Raw genomic sequence first — 16,611 nt, forward strand, 5'->3', positions numbered from 1 at the left:
AAATATAAAAACAAAACAAACAAACAAAACACATAAAGCATTCTTGAAGCACGTCCTATGTGCAAGGCAGGGACCTAAGCTCTGGGAGACAAAATAAAAAGACATCACCTCATTTCAAATGGCTCTGAGGGAAATACCTATGATGAACAAATGTAAGAAAACACTGGTCATCTTTCTCACTGTGAGATGCCTCAGGAGACTCTCAAACAGAGAGGGATGGCGTCAGAACACTTTCTAAATGTGAATACCTAGGTTCCATTCCAAACTGCAATTCAGACTAGAACTTTCTGGGTATGTCTGTTCATAAATGATCCAGATTCATTCATATTTTTAAATACCAAAATAATGGTGATGTGCTGATTAGGTATCTATATTCGAAAAACACCACATGTAGAGAACACTGAACACTGGCATGGCCACCAGTGGGACAGGGCTCAGGATCAGGAGGGCAGAGCTGGCGTGTAGGTTAAGTGTCTCCCTGCAGAGGCTGGCTCCAAGCCGTGGAAGAACGAGTTCTCTGAGGTAAAGTCTGCAGAGAGAGGAAGCAGCAAGGCCTGAGGACATGGGCAGGAGGATGCTCAGATTTATGGAGAAGGACACAAGGACACCAAACAAAGATGCGTGGGCACAGCCCAAGAGGAAAATGCAGGACAGGCAGTTTCAGGAAGGGGGAATAACTCCCAGAGGGTCTGAGGGGAAAAAAGCAAAGAAGGGCCACTGTGCTTGGCACTCGAAGGATTGACATTGGCTCTGAGTCGCTGCCTCACTAAGCAATATGGTGAGCATATGCATATATTAGCTCACTTATTCTTTGCAATCAGGCATTACTGTGCTTCCTTTAAAATAAGGAAACTAAGCAGCAGAGAAAGGAAGTATTTGGGAGCTCATCGGTGGCCCACAAAAGCAGTCTTGGGGCAGTCGGGATCTTCTAGAAGAGAAAGACTAAAGGCAGCAGGCAGGAACAGTCTGCCAGGATCACCTGGTTGAGCGTCTGCCTTCAGCTCCAGGGGTCCGGGGATCCAGTCCCACATCGGGCTTCCCCCGAGAAACCTGCTTCTACCTCTCCCTATTTCTCTCATGAATAAATAAATAAAATATTTAAAAAAAAAAAAAAAAGGAATGGTCTGCCATAAGGGCAGGAAGCCTCCACATACACCTCAGGAACGCAGGACTCCTGAAAAAGATGCCTCTGTTGTGACTGCCTCCAGAAGTCTCCAACACACCATCATGAAGGTGGGCAAAATATACCATCCACCACACCCCTCCCCTTCTCCAGGGATTCGGGGAAGAGCACACAGAAGAACGGCCCAAGTGGCAGTGGCATCTGTGTGTGACCAGCTGTCCCATGGAATCCCAGGTGCTCAAAGTATGCTAAGCATCATCCATGATGGTGTCAAAGCTCCGGCTTGCCCTCAGTCACCTACAGCTCTAACGGGATCCTGGATTTTGTCCTCAAAGTTTACTTTCATCAGAAGCCACTGAGGCCTTTTACACCTTCCCACTTTGACTGATTGGAGTCAGCTCCAATCCCCCCAGCCTTTGCACACCCCTGGCGCCTCCAGGAAACCCAAGTCATCTCAATAGGGAGGGCCATCCATAGTTCTTGGCACCTTGCAGTGTTGTGGCCCACAATGTCCCAGGGAGGGACAACGATGGTGGAGGCACATCCCATGGCACTTTCAGGGCCTCCTTGCTCCTGCCTCACCACTGGCCTGTGACTCAAGCCCAGGCAGCTGGCCAGGACATGGTGGCAAAATCACTCAGAACAGCCTCACAGTAACCACCAGTACCTTCTAGTGCAACCACCACCCAAGGACTTCAGTCCTGGGGAAACAGCTGGCCCCACCTTCCTCCACTCTACCCCAATTCTTCTGCAGTGAGTCACTGACACATCACAGATGGGCACTTAGGCTGCACACCTGGTCCGCCCAGCATATGAGGTTATTTGACGCATGCTATGCCCTCATGGCTTTGCCCTGTGCTCCTCACAGCCCCGGGGTTCTCACGTACCCACAGGAGGTGGCCAGGGAAAACAGAGGGACCCTGGCCCCGCACTAGCACCACTTCTACCTGATTTATATATGAGGGCTCAAAGTAATATTCTGATTAAAAAAAAAAAAAAGCAGATCCTATTGCTTTGAAAGTTTGAAAAGCACTGTTTAGGACAAATGGGCCAATCAAAGCACATAACTTGGTTACCAACTCCTGCTTGATGTGGAACACATGCCTTCGTTCCTTGGGAACACTTGATATCTCTTAGCGGTGACATGCCCTCTGGTGCCTCACAGCACCAGAAACCCTTCATGAACATCCGTCCAGGCCTGCAGCTTGGGTCTAACTCCAACAGCCCAATCCCCCCACCTCCCCTGCCATGCACACAGGGACAGCTGCCATGGCTCTGGTCTTGTCACTCCCTCCAGCTTGGGCCACTTCCTCAAAGAGTACTCCTGATTCCTCGTGTGCTAAGCAGCCTGTGAGCCCCTGGACAGCTCAGGTCCAGACAGGGCAGCAGACAGGCCAGGAGGGATACCCCCCAGCAGCGCAGTGGCCCACTCCATCTAATCAACAACACGTGTCTAGGTGGTTCTGGTTATGAGCTTTTACCCTCAAACTCTTCCTTTAGAGAATGTTCAAAGCTATATGCAGGCTGAGAATATAGCTCAACTACATAACCAAAGTACCATTATCACAAGTAAGAAAAGTAACATTTATTCAATAATATCCAATAAGTGGTTCATACTCAAAACTGTACAACTATCTCAATATGACCTGTACAGGTTTTTTTTGATCCTGGATCTAACCAAGGTTTGCTCCTTATATTTGATATTAACCTCTCCTTAGTCTCCTCTACGCCAATTGTTCTGCACAATGTCCCATATCTGGGGTTTCTTTGTTTCCTTACTATTCAGTTTAGTTTAACAAGTTTGGCATGAATATCACATAGGTGATCCTGTGCAGTCCTTGACTGCATCACCTCGGAAGCCCATCCACCAGGCTGCCCCACTATTGGTGAAGCTAGATTGTATCACTTGGTTGAAACACTGGCTGCCAGATTGCACCACTGTGCCTTCAAGTCAGAAAGTAACCTGTGAGGTGATACTCTGGGACTACGTGAAAATACTGTTCCACAATAAACTTCCACCAACTAGCTTTGCATCCACTGATGAACTGCCCTTGAGATTACAAAATAGAGATTTTCCAAATTTATCAGCTGAAGTTCTGTAGAAGAGCACTCTTTCTAAATCTGATGCTTACTATAAACTCATGAACTCTTTTAATTATTCAATTTGTCAAAACATATTCCTGCCATTGCTTTTTGATGTTCACGTTGTTGGTAGTTTTGCCAGTGCAGTGAGACCCCCTTTCAAACTGGCTTCTGGGTCCTTTGCTAGGACCCCACTCATCTGAGTGTCACCTCACTTTCCCACACGAGATGTCCCAGGCTTGCTCTGTACTTGCCTTGCTCCCACTTGGAATCAGCCATTTTTCTGGATCCTTTGGTGGAACTCAACCTCTCTCCTTAAGCAGATAAGCAATTTGACTTTCTCTCAGCCTTGCTCTAGTCATAACCTCATTTCCCGTCCTTTACCCTGTCATTCATCATTTGAATTAGTGCTCTGTCCTTGGTATAAAGTGGGGAGAAGAAGGGAATAAGAGAAGGAGAGAAGAGACAAAGACCAACAGTGAATTTAGGGCCGTTATCAACCATTTACCACTCAAAGACAACCTTCCTTTTTTATACATTAGTGGTCAGCTCCATAGCAAAGCTTGTCATTATTTCATGATTCCATTTACAAAACTTCTGTTACCACATATCCATATGTGGTATTTTACTGTTTGATTTTATGCTTATGCAAAATAAATGCACAAGAAAAATTACTACCTGCCCCTCAGCCCTCTTGTCCCCTTCCCTTGCTTTGTCTTCATCAGCAATTATTACTTCCTAAATTCTATGAGATATGTTTTATTTTTTTATTTTTTAATTCTCCCCCACAACTAGGAGATAAGTCCAAAAAAGACAGGCACTTTTTTGTTCCCTGCTTTGTTCAGTACTGTCCTCACAGTGTAGTACACTCTAGGATGCTACACTCACGTGCCCAGTGCCTGAGATACGAAGGTGTCTCCTAACTATTTGTGAATGAGATAAAGGGCTTGCCCAGGACAAGAGGTCTGGAGTTGAGTAGTGCACCCTGTGTATCCTTTGGGCCCTGCTTCAATGTCACCCCCAGCGGTCAGTTCTTCCCTTCCTGGTGTTCCCAGAGACCTTCTTGTCCTTCTGATCCTAAGGCTTTAACTATCATGTCAGCATTGTTCAGAGGTCTGTCTCACCTGAAGAACTTCGAGCTCCTCCAAGACAAGGACAAGGTCACACTTACCTTCACGGCCTAGCACTGAGCACAGAGGCTGGCACAAAAATCCCTGCTGACCTCCTCCACCCTCCACCCTAGTGCCCTTGCCTGTCGCCCGGGCTACGTGCTGGGCCTGTCCTCTCCGGGTGGCCTGCACTGGGAGCTGGGTTTCCACCTCCAGCTGCTGAGAAAGGCTCAGCCGCCAGCAGCTCACAATGGGCCCTTTGACTGGACAGGACTTAGCTTTTTCAGGAAAAACTCGTTCCCTGCCACAGCACCTGTCACGAAGGCCAGCGTCCCTGCAGCTTTGAGGCCACACAGAGCCAGCGTTCACCAGGAAACAAGAGCAGGGGCAGGAGGCCAGCAGGGCCAGCCAGGCAGGGCGGCCTGACTTCTGAGAAGATGGAAGATGGGGTGGCAAGGTCGAGAGGGCCTTTTCATCAGCCGAGTCGCTGACATTCAGACTGTGAATAGCCTGGATGGAGGATGGGAGGGGTAAGGGGTTCAAATAAAAGAGTGCAGAGAGGAGAACTTGTCAGAGCTATGCCTCAGAGGCGGCTTACTTGTTCTTTTCTTTCAAGTTTCTTTTCACCTGGCTCCAAGGCTGGACTCTCGGGGGGTACCGTCAGCCGCAGTCTGCAGACATTTGCCTAGGAGAGACAGGGAAGAGAAGCCAGTGAGGGACCCACATTTAAGGTAGAAAGATCTAGGTGACCCTGTGCTTCTCAGAGCCTGTGTCCCCCACTAAGCAATGAGGTGATCATACTGACCACACCGGAGCTCCAAAGAGAAGACCAGCCTCTGCGTGGCCCAGAACAGGCACTCACCACCCTGCTGCTCAGAACAAGGACATCACCAAGTCATCTCACAACATTCATCCATTTCTTTAAATGGCTCAAGTTCCAGAACAGTGTGTACAGAATGATCATATCTCAGGTGCTTAGGTCAGAATATGGCTAGGCGGATAGAGGTCAAAATATACACTCTGGTGATTGGATGGTGGAGTCGCTTTCTTGTTGACCATATGCTGAATTTTTCTCAAACAGACATGCGTGTGCATAAGCACAAAGTTTTATAAAAGTCTACACACTCATGTTCATAGCAGTGCTCTGCACAACAGCCAAAACGTGGAAGTAATACAAATGTCCATCAATGGCTGAATGGATAAATAAAATGTGGTGTCTGCACAGGATGGACTATTGTCCAGACTCAAAAAGGAAGGAAATTCTGACACATGCTGCAACATGGGTGAACCCTGAGGACATTATGTCAAGTGAAAGAAGCCAATCACACAAAGAGAAATGTTGTAGAACTCCACTTCTTAAAAAAAAATTTTTTTTTAAGATTTTATTTATTTATTCATGAGAAACACAGAGAGGCAGAGATACAGGCAGAGGAAGAAGCAGGCTCCCCACAGGGAGCCTGATGCAGGACTCGATTCCAGGACACCGGGATCACGCCCTGAGCCAAAGGCAAACGCTCAACCACTGACTCCACTTCAATGAGGTACCCTAATGTCACAGCCTGGTCCTGCTGTGACCTCCCAGGGAGAAGTGATCAGGCCACCAGAAAAGCCCAAAGAGGGTCCCAGCAGCAGACAGAGCACCCAGCTGCAGCCATGTGGGCTTGCCTCGTGGGCGTGCTGCTTGTCCCTGATATGGACTGCATTGTGTCCCCCTAAAATGCATTATGTTGGAGCCCTAAGCCCCAGCAGCACCTCTGAATGTGATCTTATTTGGAAACAGAGTCTTCAGAGAGGTTAAGTTAAAATGAGGTAATCAAGGTGGGTCCTAATCCAAAATGAGGGATGTCCTTATAAAAAGGGAACCCTGAAGATAGACACACTATAGGCAGATCACCAGTGAACATGCTGAAGAGAGAAGCCTGGAATGGATTGTTCTCACACATGCCTCACAAGGAACCAACCCTACCAACACCTTGATTTTGGACTTCTAGCTCCAAAACTATGGGATAATAGAGGTCTGTTGTTTAAGCCACTTGGTCTGGTGGGACTTTTGACAGAAGCCCTAGCAAATTAATATACCTGCAACTTCATCTGCACAGCCACCTCTGAGCAAAACTACCCCGCAGCCCAGACACCCAGAATCGGATGGGATTGCAAAAAACCTTTGAAGTCCAATCTGCCAGCCTATGAAGAGGGTGCAGAGACTGAGGATGGCATCTTCCATCCTGCATCCAGGTAAGCAGGTAAGAGAGCCCATTGGAACATGTGTGAGTACTTCCACATACATTGTCACCTCCCTTTGAGACATCTCGTACTTCCAACTTCCTGATGATGAATTTATGTGTTCCCTCTGAACTCCTACCTAATGACCCTGGGTTGTCTTCAGGGAAGACAACCCAATTCTCTTTTCTCTACAAAGGCTTCCTTCCTCTGAACCTCTTCTCCTCGAGATTTAAAACCCCAGCTCTTTCAACTAAATGACCTGATTTTGCAATCATACTCCATCTTCACTCACCTCTGGGCCAGCCTCATCCCCCAGGGCCCCGGAGCCACAACTGCCTCTGATGTGGCCAACTTTGCAACAAACCTTCAAAGCTTACTGCTAGTCATGTTGGCCAAAGACAAACTGCTAGTCATGTTGGCCAAAGACAAACTACCTATTCCAGCTAGGAGGTAGCTCTCATAGTCAACAGGTAATAGCACCAAGGAGAATCCGAGTTCCTCCAGAGAAAGGCAAACCTCTGATCACATGGACTCGCTGAAACCAGCTGGCATTTGCACAAGCATTGGAGTGCAATCCAAGTCTGTGACGTTCAGTAATCTTCTGTATAGGCTGATCTAATCCATAGCATAATTTTGCAGAGAAAAGGAAGTGCTTTTCTCCTACACCCCATTCCATACACACACGTGTACCTACACATGGGTAAATAGATGCACACACTTGCACAAGTGTACAAGTGGTCTGGTGGGACTTTTGACAGAAGCCCTAGCAAATTAATATACCTGCAACTTACTACTTTCCATGATAATATCAGTTTGATCAACAGATCTATTGTAAGTGATACTTTTTGTAGGGTGATTGGTCTAGAAGGGTAATCCTTAATAGCAGTAATCTTAGGAATAAACTAAAGACTGAAGAGGAGACAAGGCCCAGAAGGCACCCCATCGGTCTAATCCCTCAAAAGTACAATATTCCCCTCCCTTATTTGAGACAATTCTTTATCTGTCCACCCAGTACTTTGATATTCCTCAACAGGCTTCCTGCAGCACTCAACAATGAGCCAAGTATACCCTGGAGTATGACAAAGCCACAGGATAAACAGAAAATATTTCCCTAAACCACCAGTTTTACCTGGTGTTAGATAATTAATTAACATAAAGTGAACCTGTAAAATAATACATTTGCCTTCAAAGCTATCTGGCAATTGCAGCAGGTTCTTGAGGCCACACTCAGGCCCCTGTGGTAAATGTTCTCTCATGTCATTAGAGGTGCTTTAAGGACGGGCTACACATGGGGCCAGCATCCTCTCATCAGTGCTGGCCCTCTGATAGATGAACCACACAGACACAGTTTAAATCCAGCATTGAAGAGGATCAGAAGCCTTCCTAAAAAGATGGCCAAATGTGTTGTCATGTGAAAAAAAAAGAAAGTTGCAAGAAAAAAATGTTAATAATAACCCTATTTTTTGTTTTTTAAATATACTCTAGTAATCTGCATAGGTTTATGGGGGAAAAAAAATGTCTTTAAGGAAACATACCAGCTGGTGGTGGTGATGGTTATCTCTGTATAGTGGGATTCTCACATTGTTTCCAACTGTTTCAAGTATGTGTAAATTTTTTAATTAAAGATAACAGCAGTAAAAGCAATAATAAAGATTGAGAGAGACTGTATCGAAAAGAGAGAGCAACAGATCAAGCTTTCCTAGGTCCATAGGGCTGCCTCAGGAGCAGCAAAGAGAACAACCCAGAGGTCTAGAAAACACTCTGAATTCCTCAACAGAAGCACAGAGTAACCCCTGAAGGTACCCACTTAGGTGGACATGGTAAAGTTAACCTCCTTTTATTCGTTCACTTTCAGGAAATCTTCCCGTGGGAAAATTTCCCATTGAGTAAGATCAAGGCAGCATTGTTTATCTCTCTGAGCATTTTATGATACTGGTCTCCATGGTTTCCTTAAACTCGGATAATAATACCCAGAGCAGCCTAAGCTAGGCAATACTTGAGGAAGGTAGAGTATTTTATTCCCAGGGACTCCTGCAGCAGTTGGGTCAGCCTTATGTTCTGAACAAGAGAAAAACTGAATCTTACTTTCCCTGAACACCACAGCTACTGGGTTAGCTGTCCCTACATGCAAGGGTCCTTCCAGTGGATCGAAAGCAGGAAGGTGGACTCAGAGTATGTCATCATTAGGTTACAGAGCACCTACTACATATAAAATACTTTTAAGGAAAAAAAATTAAAAATAAAAATAAAATAAGTAAAAAATTAAAAAATAAAATAAAATACCTTTAAGGGCAATGAAAGTACCAAGATGAAAAGGAAACAGCCATGTTGCCAAGAGCTCAGAACCCAAAAATATACCCAATCAAGGCAAATAAGAACACTTAGCATAACCAATATAAGGTCCTGAGAGGCAGGGTAGCTCAGTGATTAAGGCATGGTGGAACTGCACTCCTTATAAAGGAGTAGGAATATGAAAGGAACTGTCTTAACTGGGGGGCAAGGGGGACATATATCAAAGGCTCCTAGAGATGACATTTGAGCTGGGTATAGAAGGACAAAAAGGACTTTGTGGTTCACTAAGGTTTGGAGAATCCATCATCACAATACAGCACACAACTACCAGGCAAGGCATTTGCTCCAGGCTGGCCAAAGGCACAGATGTGAGAATGTTCTGAGAACTGTAAGTGGGCTTGCAGCCTACACTAGAGTGGGAGAAGAAAACAAATGGGTAGGGGCCAAACTCCAACAAGCTACAAATGCCTGATGGAGAAGCAAGGTCTCTAGTGGAAGACAATCAGGAGTCATTCAGCTCTTGTGAGGAAGGGACTAACACTCAAATCTGAGTTCAGTGATTCAACAGCAATTATTGAGTACCTCCTATTACATTCCACACATTACAACACAGATGGAAGGGGGGAAAATAGGGGAGAGATGAAGCAAACTTTGTACTTTAATTGCTTTCGTTGCCCTTCCAGGGCTTAGCATAGTATCAACACGTAACAGGCGCTTGCTTGCTCAGTAAATTAAATGTCAGTATGAGTTTCTTTTTAGGTTGAACTAAAACACAGTAAGGTGACTATATCTGAAACTCCCCAGAGAGCCTTCCACTTTCTTCAAACCAACCCCTCTGGGAGAGAGGTCAAGGGAGGGGCAGATAGTATTCAAGCCTCCTCCACAAAAACATACACAGCCAAGCCCTTGTCTGCAATTCAGGGCACCTAGGAGCTAGGCAGGTCCTCTGGGGCCTTGTTTCTGACCACCTCCCCTTTTGTGGAGGTAGAGGGCTAGATCTCCATCTATGGGGGAATCTGGGAACCCACATACCATCATGCTCTCAGCTTCAGTATATGGGTTCACGCAAGAGAAAACTATCATCAAATAAAAAAGGGGTGGAGAAGATGACCCAAGGAGGGGGTGGGGTTAGGCGGTTGCTAATCAGTTTACAATGATGTATTTCCCTAAGGAAATTAGCCAAATGCATTTCCATTTCTCTAAGGCCTGGTCCACTTTGTGACTGTGGGTTCCTGCCCAGTTCCACCTAACAACAAGAGGTGTGGTTCATGTGGTTGTGGCTCGGAGCACAGACACCACATTCTACTCAGCACAGGCATAAAGTCTCTGGAATATGTGGGTCAGGCTGTGTGCAACAGGGTATGCCCCATGTAGAGTAGGCCTCTTAGCTCTACTGTTGTCCTGAACTTACAGGACTGATTATCTACACCAGAGAGGGGCAAACCTTTTCTGTAAAGGGCCAAATAGTAAATACTTAGGTTTTACAGGCCACTGTAAAAATCATTATCACAGAGGGATACAAAACAAGCCAAGAGGGCCAAATATGGCCCCAAAGACAGTAGCTAATCTACATACTTGGACTCTGTAGGTGGTGTAAAATGTTCTAGAGCCCCTCTTTCCTATGTCAGGACTGACTCCAGACACAACTCATAAATATAAGGACAGTGACCTCTCCTTCCTGTCCTCACTGGCTCATTTCTGTACAAGCACACAATGTGCTCAGGAATGCCAACATGCAGACAGAAAATGCAAATAAATGAATGCACACAAATACCAGTGTGACCTGGAGTGGCAGCCGCCCCCCGCCCTCCGCCCACTCTGCCCCCACCACCACCTTGACGTTTCACAAAGCCAAAGGGACCTTCCAGAGCACTGTCCCGGGAGTGTCTGTATTCCCAAGGAAGTGTAAGAAGACAGCAATGATTAAAGAAGTAGTTCCTATTCTTGGCTGCACATTAGAATCACCTGAGGAAATTCCTGAAAAACACTGGTGTTATTCTCTACTTTCAGAGGTTCTCATTTAAACTGCCTGGGTGGGGCCTGGGCATAGGTATTTTAAGCTTGTCAGTGATTCTAGGTATAACCAGGGTTGAGAACCACTGACTTAACCAAAGGAATGTAGCTCCAACCTGTGCAACAGGATGAGGCAACTGGACTATTTGGAGGCCTTCCCAGAACTATCAAACTCTTCACCTGGGCCAGTACTCCCATCCATTTGTCACCTGCTTCCTGTCCAGGTGGGCCAAGGGTGATGGGATGGCTTTATCCCAAGCTTCTCTTCCTGGTTTCCTGTTTGCCAATTCGGTGTGAAGTGTGGCCCCTTTAGGACCTCAGTGGCATCCTCCTCTTTTTAAGCACCAATTATGCTGGGCCCTAACCCCTCTCTTCAAATAGCTAATCATAGCTGATGCAAGCAATGACCGGGTGCACCAGCCTCTAGGGAAACAAGGAAGGGGAGAGCTCAGACAGGCTCCTGGAGGAGCAGACCCTTTGTTAAAGAACCATGAGAGAGGCGAGGAACAGCATGGAAACCTTGGGGAATGGCAAGCAATTCGGAGTATCTTGAAAAAGTGTGGGAGGGGGAAAACGAAGGCGAAGGCCAAATCAGAAAGGTCTGGAAGCTAAAATAAGGATTTTGCACTTGCTGTTGGTAGTAGCAGGGAGGCTCCTTAAGCAGAGACATCACCTAACCAGATTTTGCATTTTAGAAAGGGCCTTCCGGTCTCGGAGTACTAAGGAGAATCAGCAGCAGGATGACTGAAATTTAGGAAACCAGCACTCACCTAAAGCTGAACAGAGGGAAATAGCCCACTGGACCAGTTTTAGACTGGGGGAGCTTGCCACAGGCAGCCCTAAGACCAGGACGCTGCCAATTGCTCCAAGTGTTTCAGATGGAAGCTTCTTGACATGGTCTCTGGTTATTTCGCCCTGGATCCACAGCTCCTAGAGCACAACTAGACAATTTCTGAGGCTGACTTGAAAGGCTTTCCCAAGTGATCAGAAGCTCGGGCCTCTGGGTCTCTCATTCAGGTGTGGGCATTCAGTGCAGACAACTGTGACCTGGACCACGGATGCAGCCCTCTCACAGGCCACTGAAGACACGAAACAGGCCAGGATCCCGCTCCATACCCTCTGCAGCACCACCACGGGGTCGCAGTCTTGAGGAAATCAAGTTTCCTTAAGAGTCCCCAGGACCCAGGTCTGTTCATCCCACCTCTGACACACCAAGTTGGGTGCTACTTCCTCCTACCAGGCCCTGAGGTCCCACAAGGCCATGTCCCTTCCTCAGAGCCCACCTCTAGGGAAGCTGTGCACACACGTGTTTCTGTGAAAAGGAAGTGGGGTAAATACCTGTCTGACCCATTCACTGGCCAGCTAAAGAACACTCTTTATTTTGAGCCAGCCAGACCAAAATGGGACCAAGGAGAGTGTGCATTAGCTAGGGAGTGAGGCCCGGCAGGCCAACTGGGTTTTGACAGAGGAAGCCTTTGCCAGAGAGAAAGAAATAGCCCTAAGAGCAGGGTAGGACCTGTGGCCTTTTGGGTTGGCTTCTAGTTTGTTTGTTTTTTTTATGAGCCACTGAGGGGCCATGATACCAGCAATACCAGCCAAAAATCTCTTATTATCAGGACAGCGTGGTGCTGGAGGGAACCCTTGACAGATCTAAGTCTCTCACCACCCCAGCTGAGCAACTCAACCAAAAGTACTTGGCTGTGTGAAGCCTTCCCCCTCAACACACACAACCTATCCACACCACTGACCTTTCATCTCAAAGGCCCATTTCGTGGGATTAACTTGATGTGCAAAATTCCCTTCAAAATCATGAAGCAATTCAAGTGTTTTTTTTTAAATGCTTTCCCCCATTCACTAAGGACATCATTCTGTCTGTTGTTATTCTCCAGATAATCTATCTTCCTGTTGTTGCTACAGATAAAACTATTTTTAGTTTTGCAACTGGCTTGAAGGTAGGTTTTTTTTTTTTTTTTTTTTTTTAATTTCACAACCCCTGCTGGTTGGCATCCACAAATGCCTCTTTGCTTATCAGCTGACAGAAATTACTTCCCCACCAATTTTCTTCTTTGGGACATGATTCGGATAAGAAGGAAGTACAAATTGTAGGTGGCAGCCACGGAACAAGGGATGACCAGTGACAGTCTGGTCTGGCTACACCACCCCGGGTGGCTGACTCAGAAAATTCCCTGCTCAATGTCAGCTGTCACCACCATTTCTAGTTGTCTGAATAGCTGGACCAGCACGGCCTGGTTCTCCCGCAGTCCCTAATTTGGTAAGCTCTTTGGATAAAACAGATGCTATTTTGATCACTAGCATGTTCTTGTTCAAGACCATCACCTACGTGTGGTTCTGTGGTTGAAGCATCTGCCTTTGGCTCAGGTTGTGATCCCGGGGTCCTGAGATCGAGCCCTGCAACAGGCTCCCCATAGGGAGCCTGCTTCTCTCTCTGCCTGTGTTTCTGCATCTCTGTGTCTCTCATGAATAAATAAAATCTTTAAAAAAAATAAAAATAAAACAAGACAAACACTGTACCCCACTTTAACAACCATCACTTTGTATGATAGTAGTCTGTGACAATAACTGCCTCCATAGGGGTGCCTGGGTAGCTCAGTGGTTGTGCGTCTGCCTTCCGCCCAGGGCATGATCCCGGGGTCCTGGGATTGATCCCACGTTGGGCTCCCTGCGGGGAGCCTGCTTCTTCCTCTGCCTGTGTCTGCCTCTCTCTGTGCGTCTCTCATGAATAAATAATAAAATCTTTTAAAAAAAAAAAAACTGCCTTCATGGGTACAGTGGACCCCAATGCCCAGCCTTGTATCATCCAGAAGGATATCTATACATGTTGTTTTAAAAAAAATCAGTCAACAGATCACATCTTCCCACCTTGCCCCCCACGCACATCCACACAGACAGGACCTGTGGCATTTGCAAATCATGAGCAGAGGAAATCGTAAAGGGAACCTAGGACTTCTTTCCTGAACAAGTATGCCAGTACCTGTGTGCTCAAAACAGTCTCAGATGGTCTGATTCAGGTCCCTGACCTCTCCAGCCCAAAGTACTTTGGTTGTCCTATTCAAAAGGCAGAGATGCCTGGGTGGCTCAGGGGTTGAGCATCTGCCTTTCAGGCATCAGGGCATATCCTAGAGTCCCAGGATCAAGTCCCACATCAGGCTCCCTGCATGGAGCCTGCTTCTCCCTCTGCTTGTGTCTCTGCCTCTCTCATGAATAAATAAATAAAATCTTTAAAAAAAAAAAAAAAGCAGAAGGCAAAGCCTTTTCAATAGTCTGTCCACTGTGCCATTTACAACTAAAAAAATACTTGAAAGTAAACATTTGGGAAAAACAATCTACAGAAAGGTTATGTAGTGTACTAGTCACATCGGCATCCACTCTAGCTCTAGCTGCCCATCTCTGGAGGGAGACTTGACACTTTCATGCAGTCTGGTCCTGCACATGACCCTATCCAGGCTCAAGGCTGGCTTTTCAGTGACTTCATTCTTTCTCAATCACAACTGTGTTCCAACTGAGTACAATTTCCATAGAAAAAAGGCAAATGCCTGTCTTAGAATAAGACAGACTACATATAGTTGGAAACTCGCTTGGCCCTGATGTGGATCTTGCTTTATAAAGCTAATGACTGGGACGCCTGGGTGGCTCAGTGGTTGGGCACCTGCCTTCACCTCAGGTCATGATCCCAGGATCCCTGCTTGGAGCCTGCTTCTCCCTCTGCCTGTGTCTCTGCCTCTCTCTCTGTCTGTGTCTCTCATGAATAAATAAATAAATCTTTAAAAAAATATATAAAGCTAATGACTGGACAATCAGAGTTCTGTCAACTGTATGTGTCTGGCATACACACACGCACACACACGCCCGCCCCCACTCCCCGCAGAATCCATCGCTTCGCCCACACCCAAGAGTAACGCAATGCCTTTCTTCTAGAGCTAAAGAAAGACAGCACATAAGGCCACCGCTTGTCACTTGGCTGAGGTATGGAAATACAAACAGGATGTCCACAAGACTAGAAGTCCGGAGTGCCCAAGGGGGTCCTGGCTTGGACTTAAGCACCTGTTTAAGCTAAAACTTGGGGAACATGATTAGAGAAGTCTCAACCACAGCAAAGAGGCACCAAATGATAACTATCACGAATACTTTGAGGAATGGATGAACTAAAAAGCCAGAAGCCAAGGCGCTGGCAGTGTGCTGAGGTGCTAATCCTGGAAGAGATACCAGAACGGGGATGATGCCACCTGCTTGTGCCTAGCATCCTTCACTGAGCCCCTGGAGAGGTGAGGGAAAACCCAACAAGGGGAACAGCGACAGAGCGCTTCTAAAGGGCAGCCTCCCTGGACATGGTGCCCAGGGCTTCCAGGGCTTCCAGGGCTTCCAGGGCTTCCAGGGCTACCCCTGCTGCCACTGTGCTGCACTGAGATCAGAATGAAGAAAGCGGTTTGCACAAATCCAAGCCCCACACCACTGGGCTCCTGGAGGGGGCACGGGGTGGCCAGCTGCTGATCTCTATGTTGTAAGGAGAAGCCTGCACCTTGGCTAAACTCACTCCAGAGCCACTTACTCTATCACCGGTGGGGACGAGTGACCTTTTCTTTTAATCGCTGAAAGGAGGCAAGTTTGGGTGTTAAAGACATTCATTACCTTTGAGTCTCAAGTAGGGGCATTTCCCCCTGGCGGTTCAAACTCATGCCACCAATAAACGTGGCCTGACAGAGGAGGCAGGAAGGAGAGGAAATTTCTGGGAATTCCACAAAGTCCCCTAAGCCCCACGAGCCCTTGGCTGGACGTTGAGAGAAGGGTCAGGGCCGGCCGGAGCTGGGTCCAGGGTCGGGGGATCGAGGCCGGGCGGGTCCCGCGCGTCCCCAACGCCGGACCCCGCGGCGGCCGCCCCCCCCCCCCCCGGGCTACTCACCCGCCTGCTGGGCGCCCTGGCGCCGCCGCCCGAGAGCAGGGTGACGGTGGACGTGGAGCGCAGCATCCCGCGTCGGCGGCCGGCGGCTGGCGGGCTGCGGCGCTGCTCCGGCGGAAAAAGCCCGCCGAGCCCGCCCTGAGCGCGGGCGGTGCGGCCCACAGCGGCTCGGAGGCGGCGAGGAGGGCGCGGGGGGCGAGGCGGCGCGGGCGCGGAGGGGCGGCGCGGGACCGTAGCTCGGGCAGCGGCGGGGCCGGCCGGGGGCGGGGCGGGCTCGGGGGCGGGGCGGGGGCGGGATGGTAGCCACTCAGGCAGCGGCGGGGCTGGAGGGGGCGGGGCCGGCGCGGGGCCGGAGGGGCGGGGCCAGAGGGGGCGGGGGTCAGAGGGGATGGTAGCCACTCAGGCAGCGGCGGGGCTGGAGGGGGCGGGGCCGGCGCGGGGGGCGGGGCCGGAGGGGCGTGGCCAGAGGGGCGGGGGTCAGAGGGGATGGTAGCCACTCAGGCAGCGGCGGGGCTGGAGGGGGCGGGGCCGGCGCGGAGGGGGCGGAGCCTGAGGGGCGGGGCCAGAGGGGGCGGGGGTCAGAGGGGATGGTAGCCGCTCGAGCTGCGGCGGGGCCGGCCCGGGGCAGGGGCGGGCACGGAGGGGCGGGGCCGGCCGGGGGCAGGGGCGGGCGCGGAGGGGAGGGGCCGCCGCGCGCGGGCCCGACCCGTCCGCCTGCATTTTCTCCCCGGGGCGCAGACCCAGCCCCGGCGGCCCGCCGTGTCCCCTTCCCGCGGCGCAGCGCCCGCCCGGGGTCGTCCCGGGGCGGTTGGGAGCTCTGGACACCCGGGACCTCTCTCCTGCCTGCGGGGTCG

General features: G+C 49.0%; 1 protein-coding gene across 1 annotated transcript in view; it reads right to left on the bottom strand.

Moving 5' to 3' along the window:
- Positions 1-16,001, bottom strand: part of LOC121484218 (myocardial zonula adherens protein) — an 86,522-nt gene extending 70,521 nt beyond the window's left edge. Inside the window, exons 1-2 of the mRNA XM_041743114.1 lie at positions 15,761-16,001; positions 4,913-4,999 (exon numbers count right to left, since the gene is read on the bottom strand). Coding sequence (XP_041599048.1) covers positions 4,913-4,999; positions 15,761-15,826 — 153 coding nt within the window. The 5' untranslated portion in view covers positions 15,827-16,001. The remainder of the gene's footprint in view (positions 1-4,912; positions 5,000-15,760) is intronic.
- Between the last annotated feature and the right edge of the window lie 610 nt (positions 16,002-16,611).

Source organism: Vulpes lagopus, chromosome 2, assembly GCF_018345385.1.
Source record: "Vulpes lagopus strain Blue_001 chromosome 2, ASM1834538v1, whole genome shotgun sequence".
Lineage (NCBI taxonomy): Eukaryota > Metazoa > Chordata > Mammalia > Carnivora > Canidae > Vulpes > Vulpes lagopus.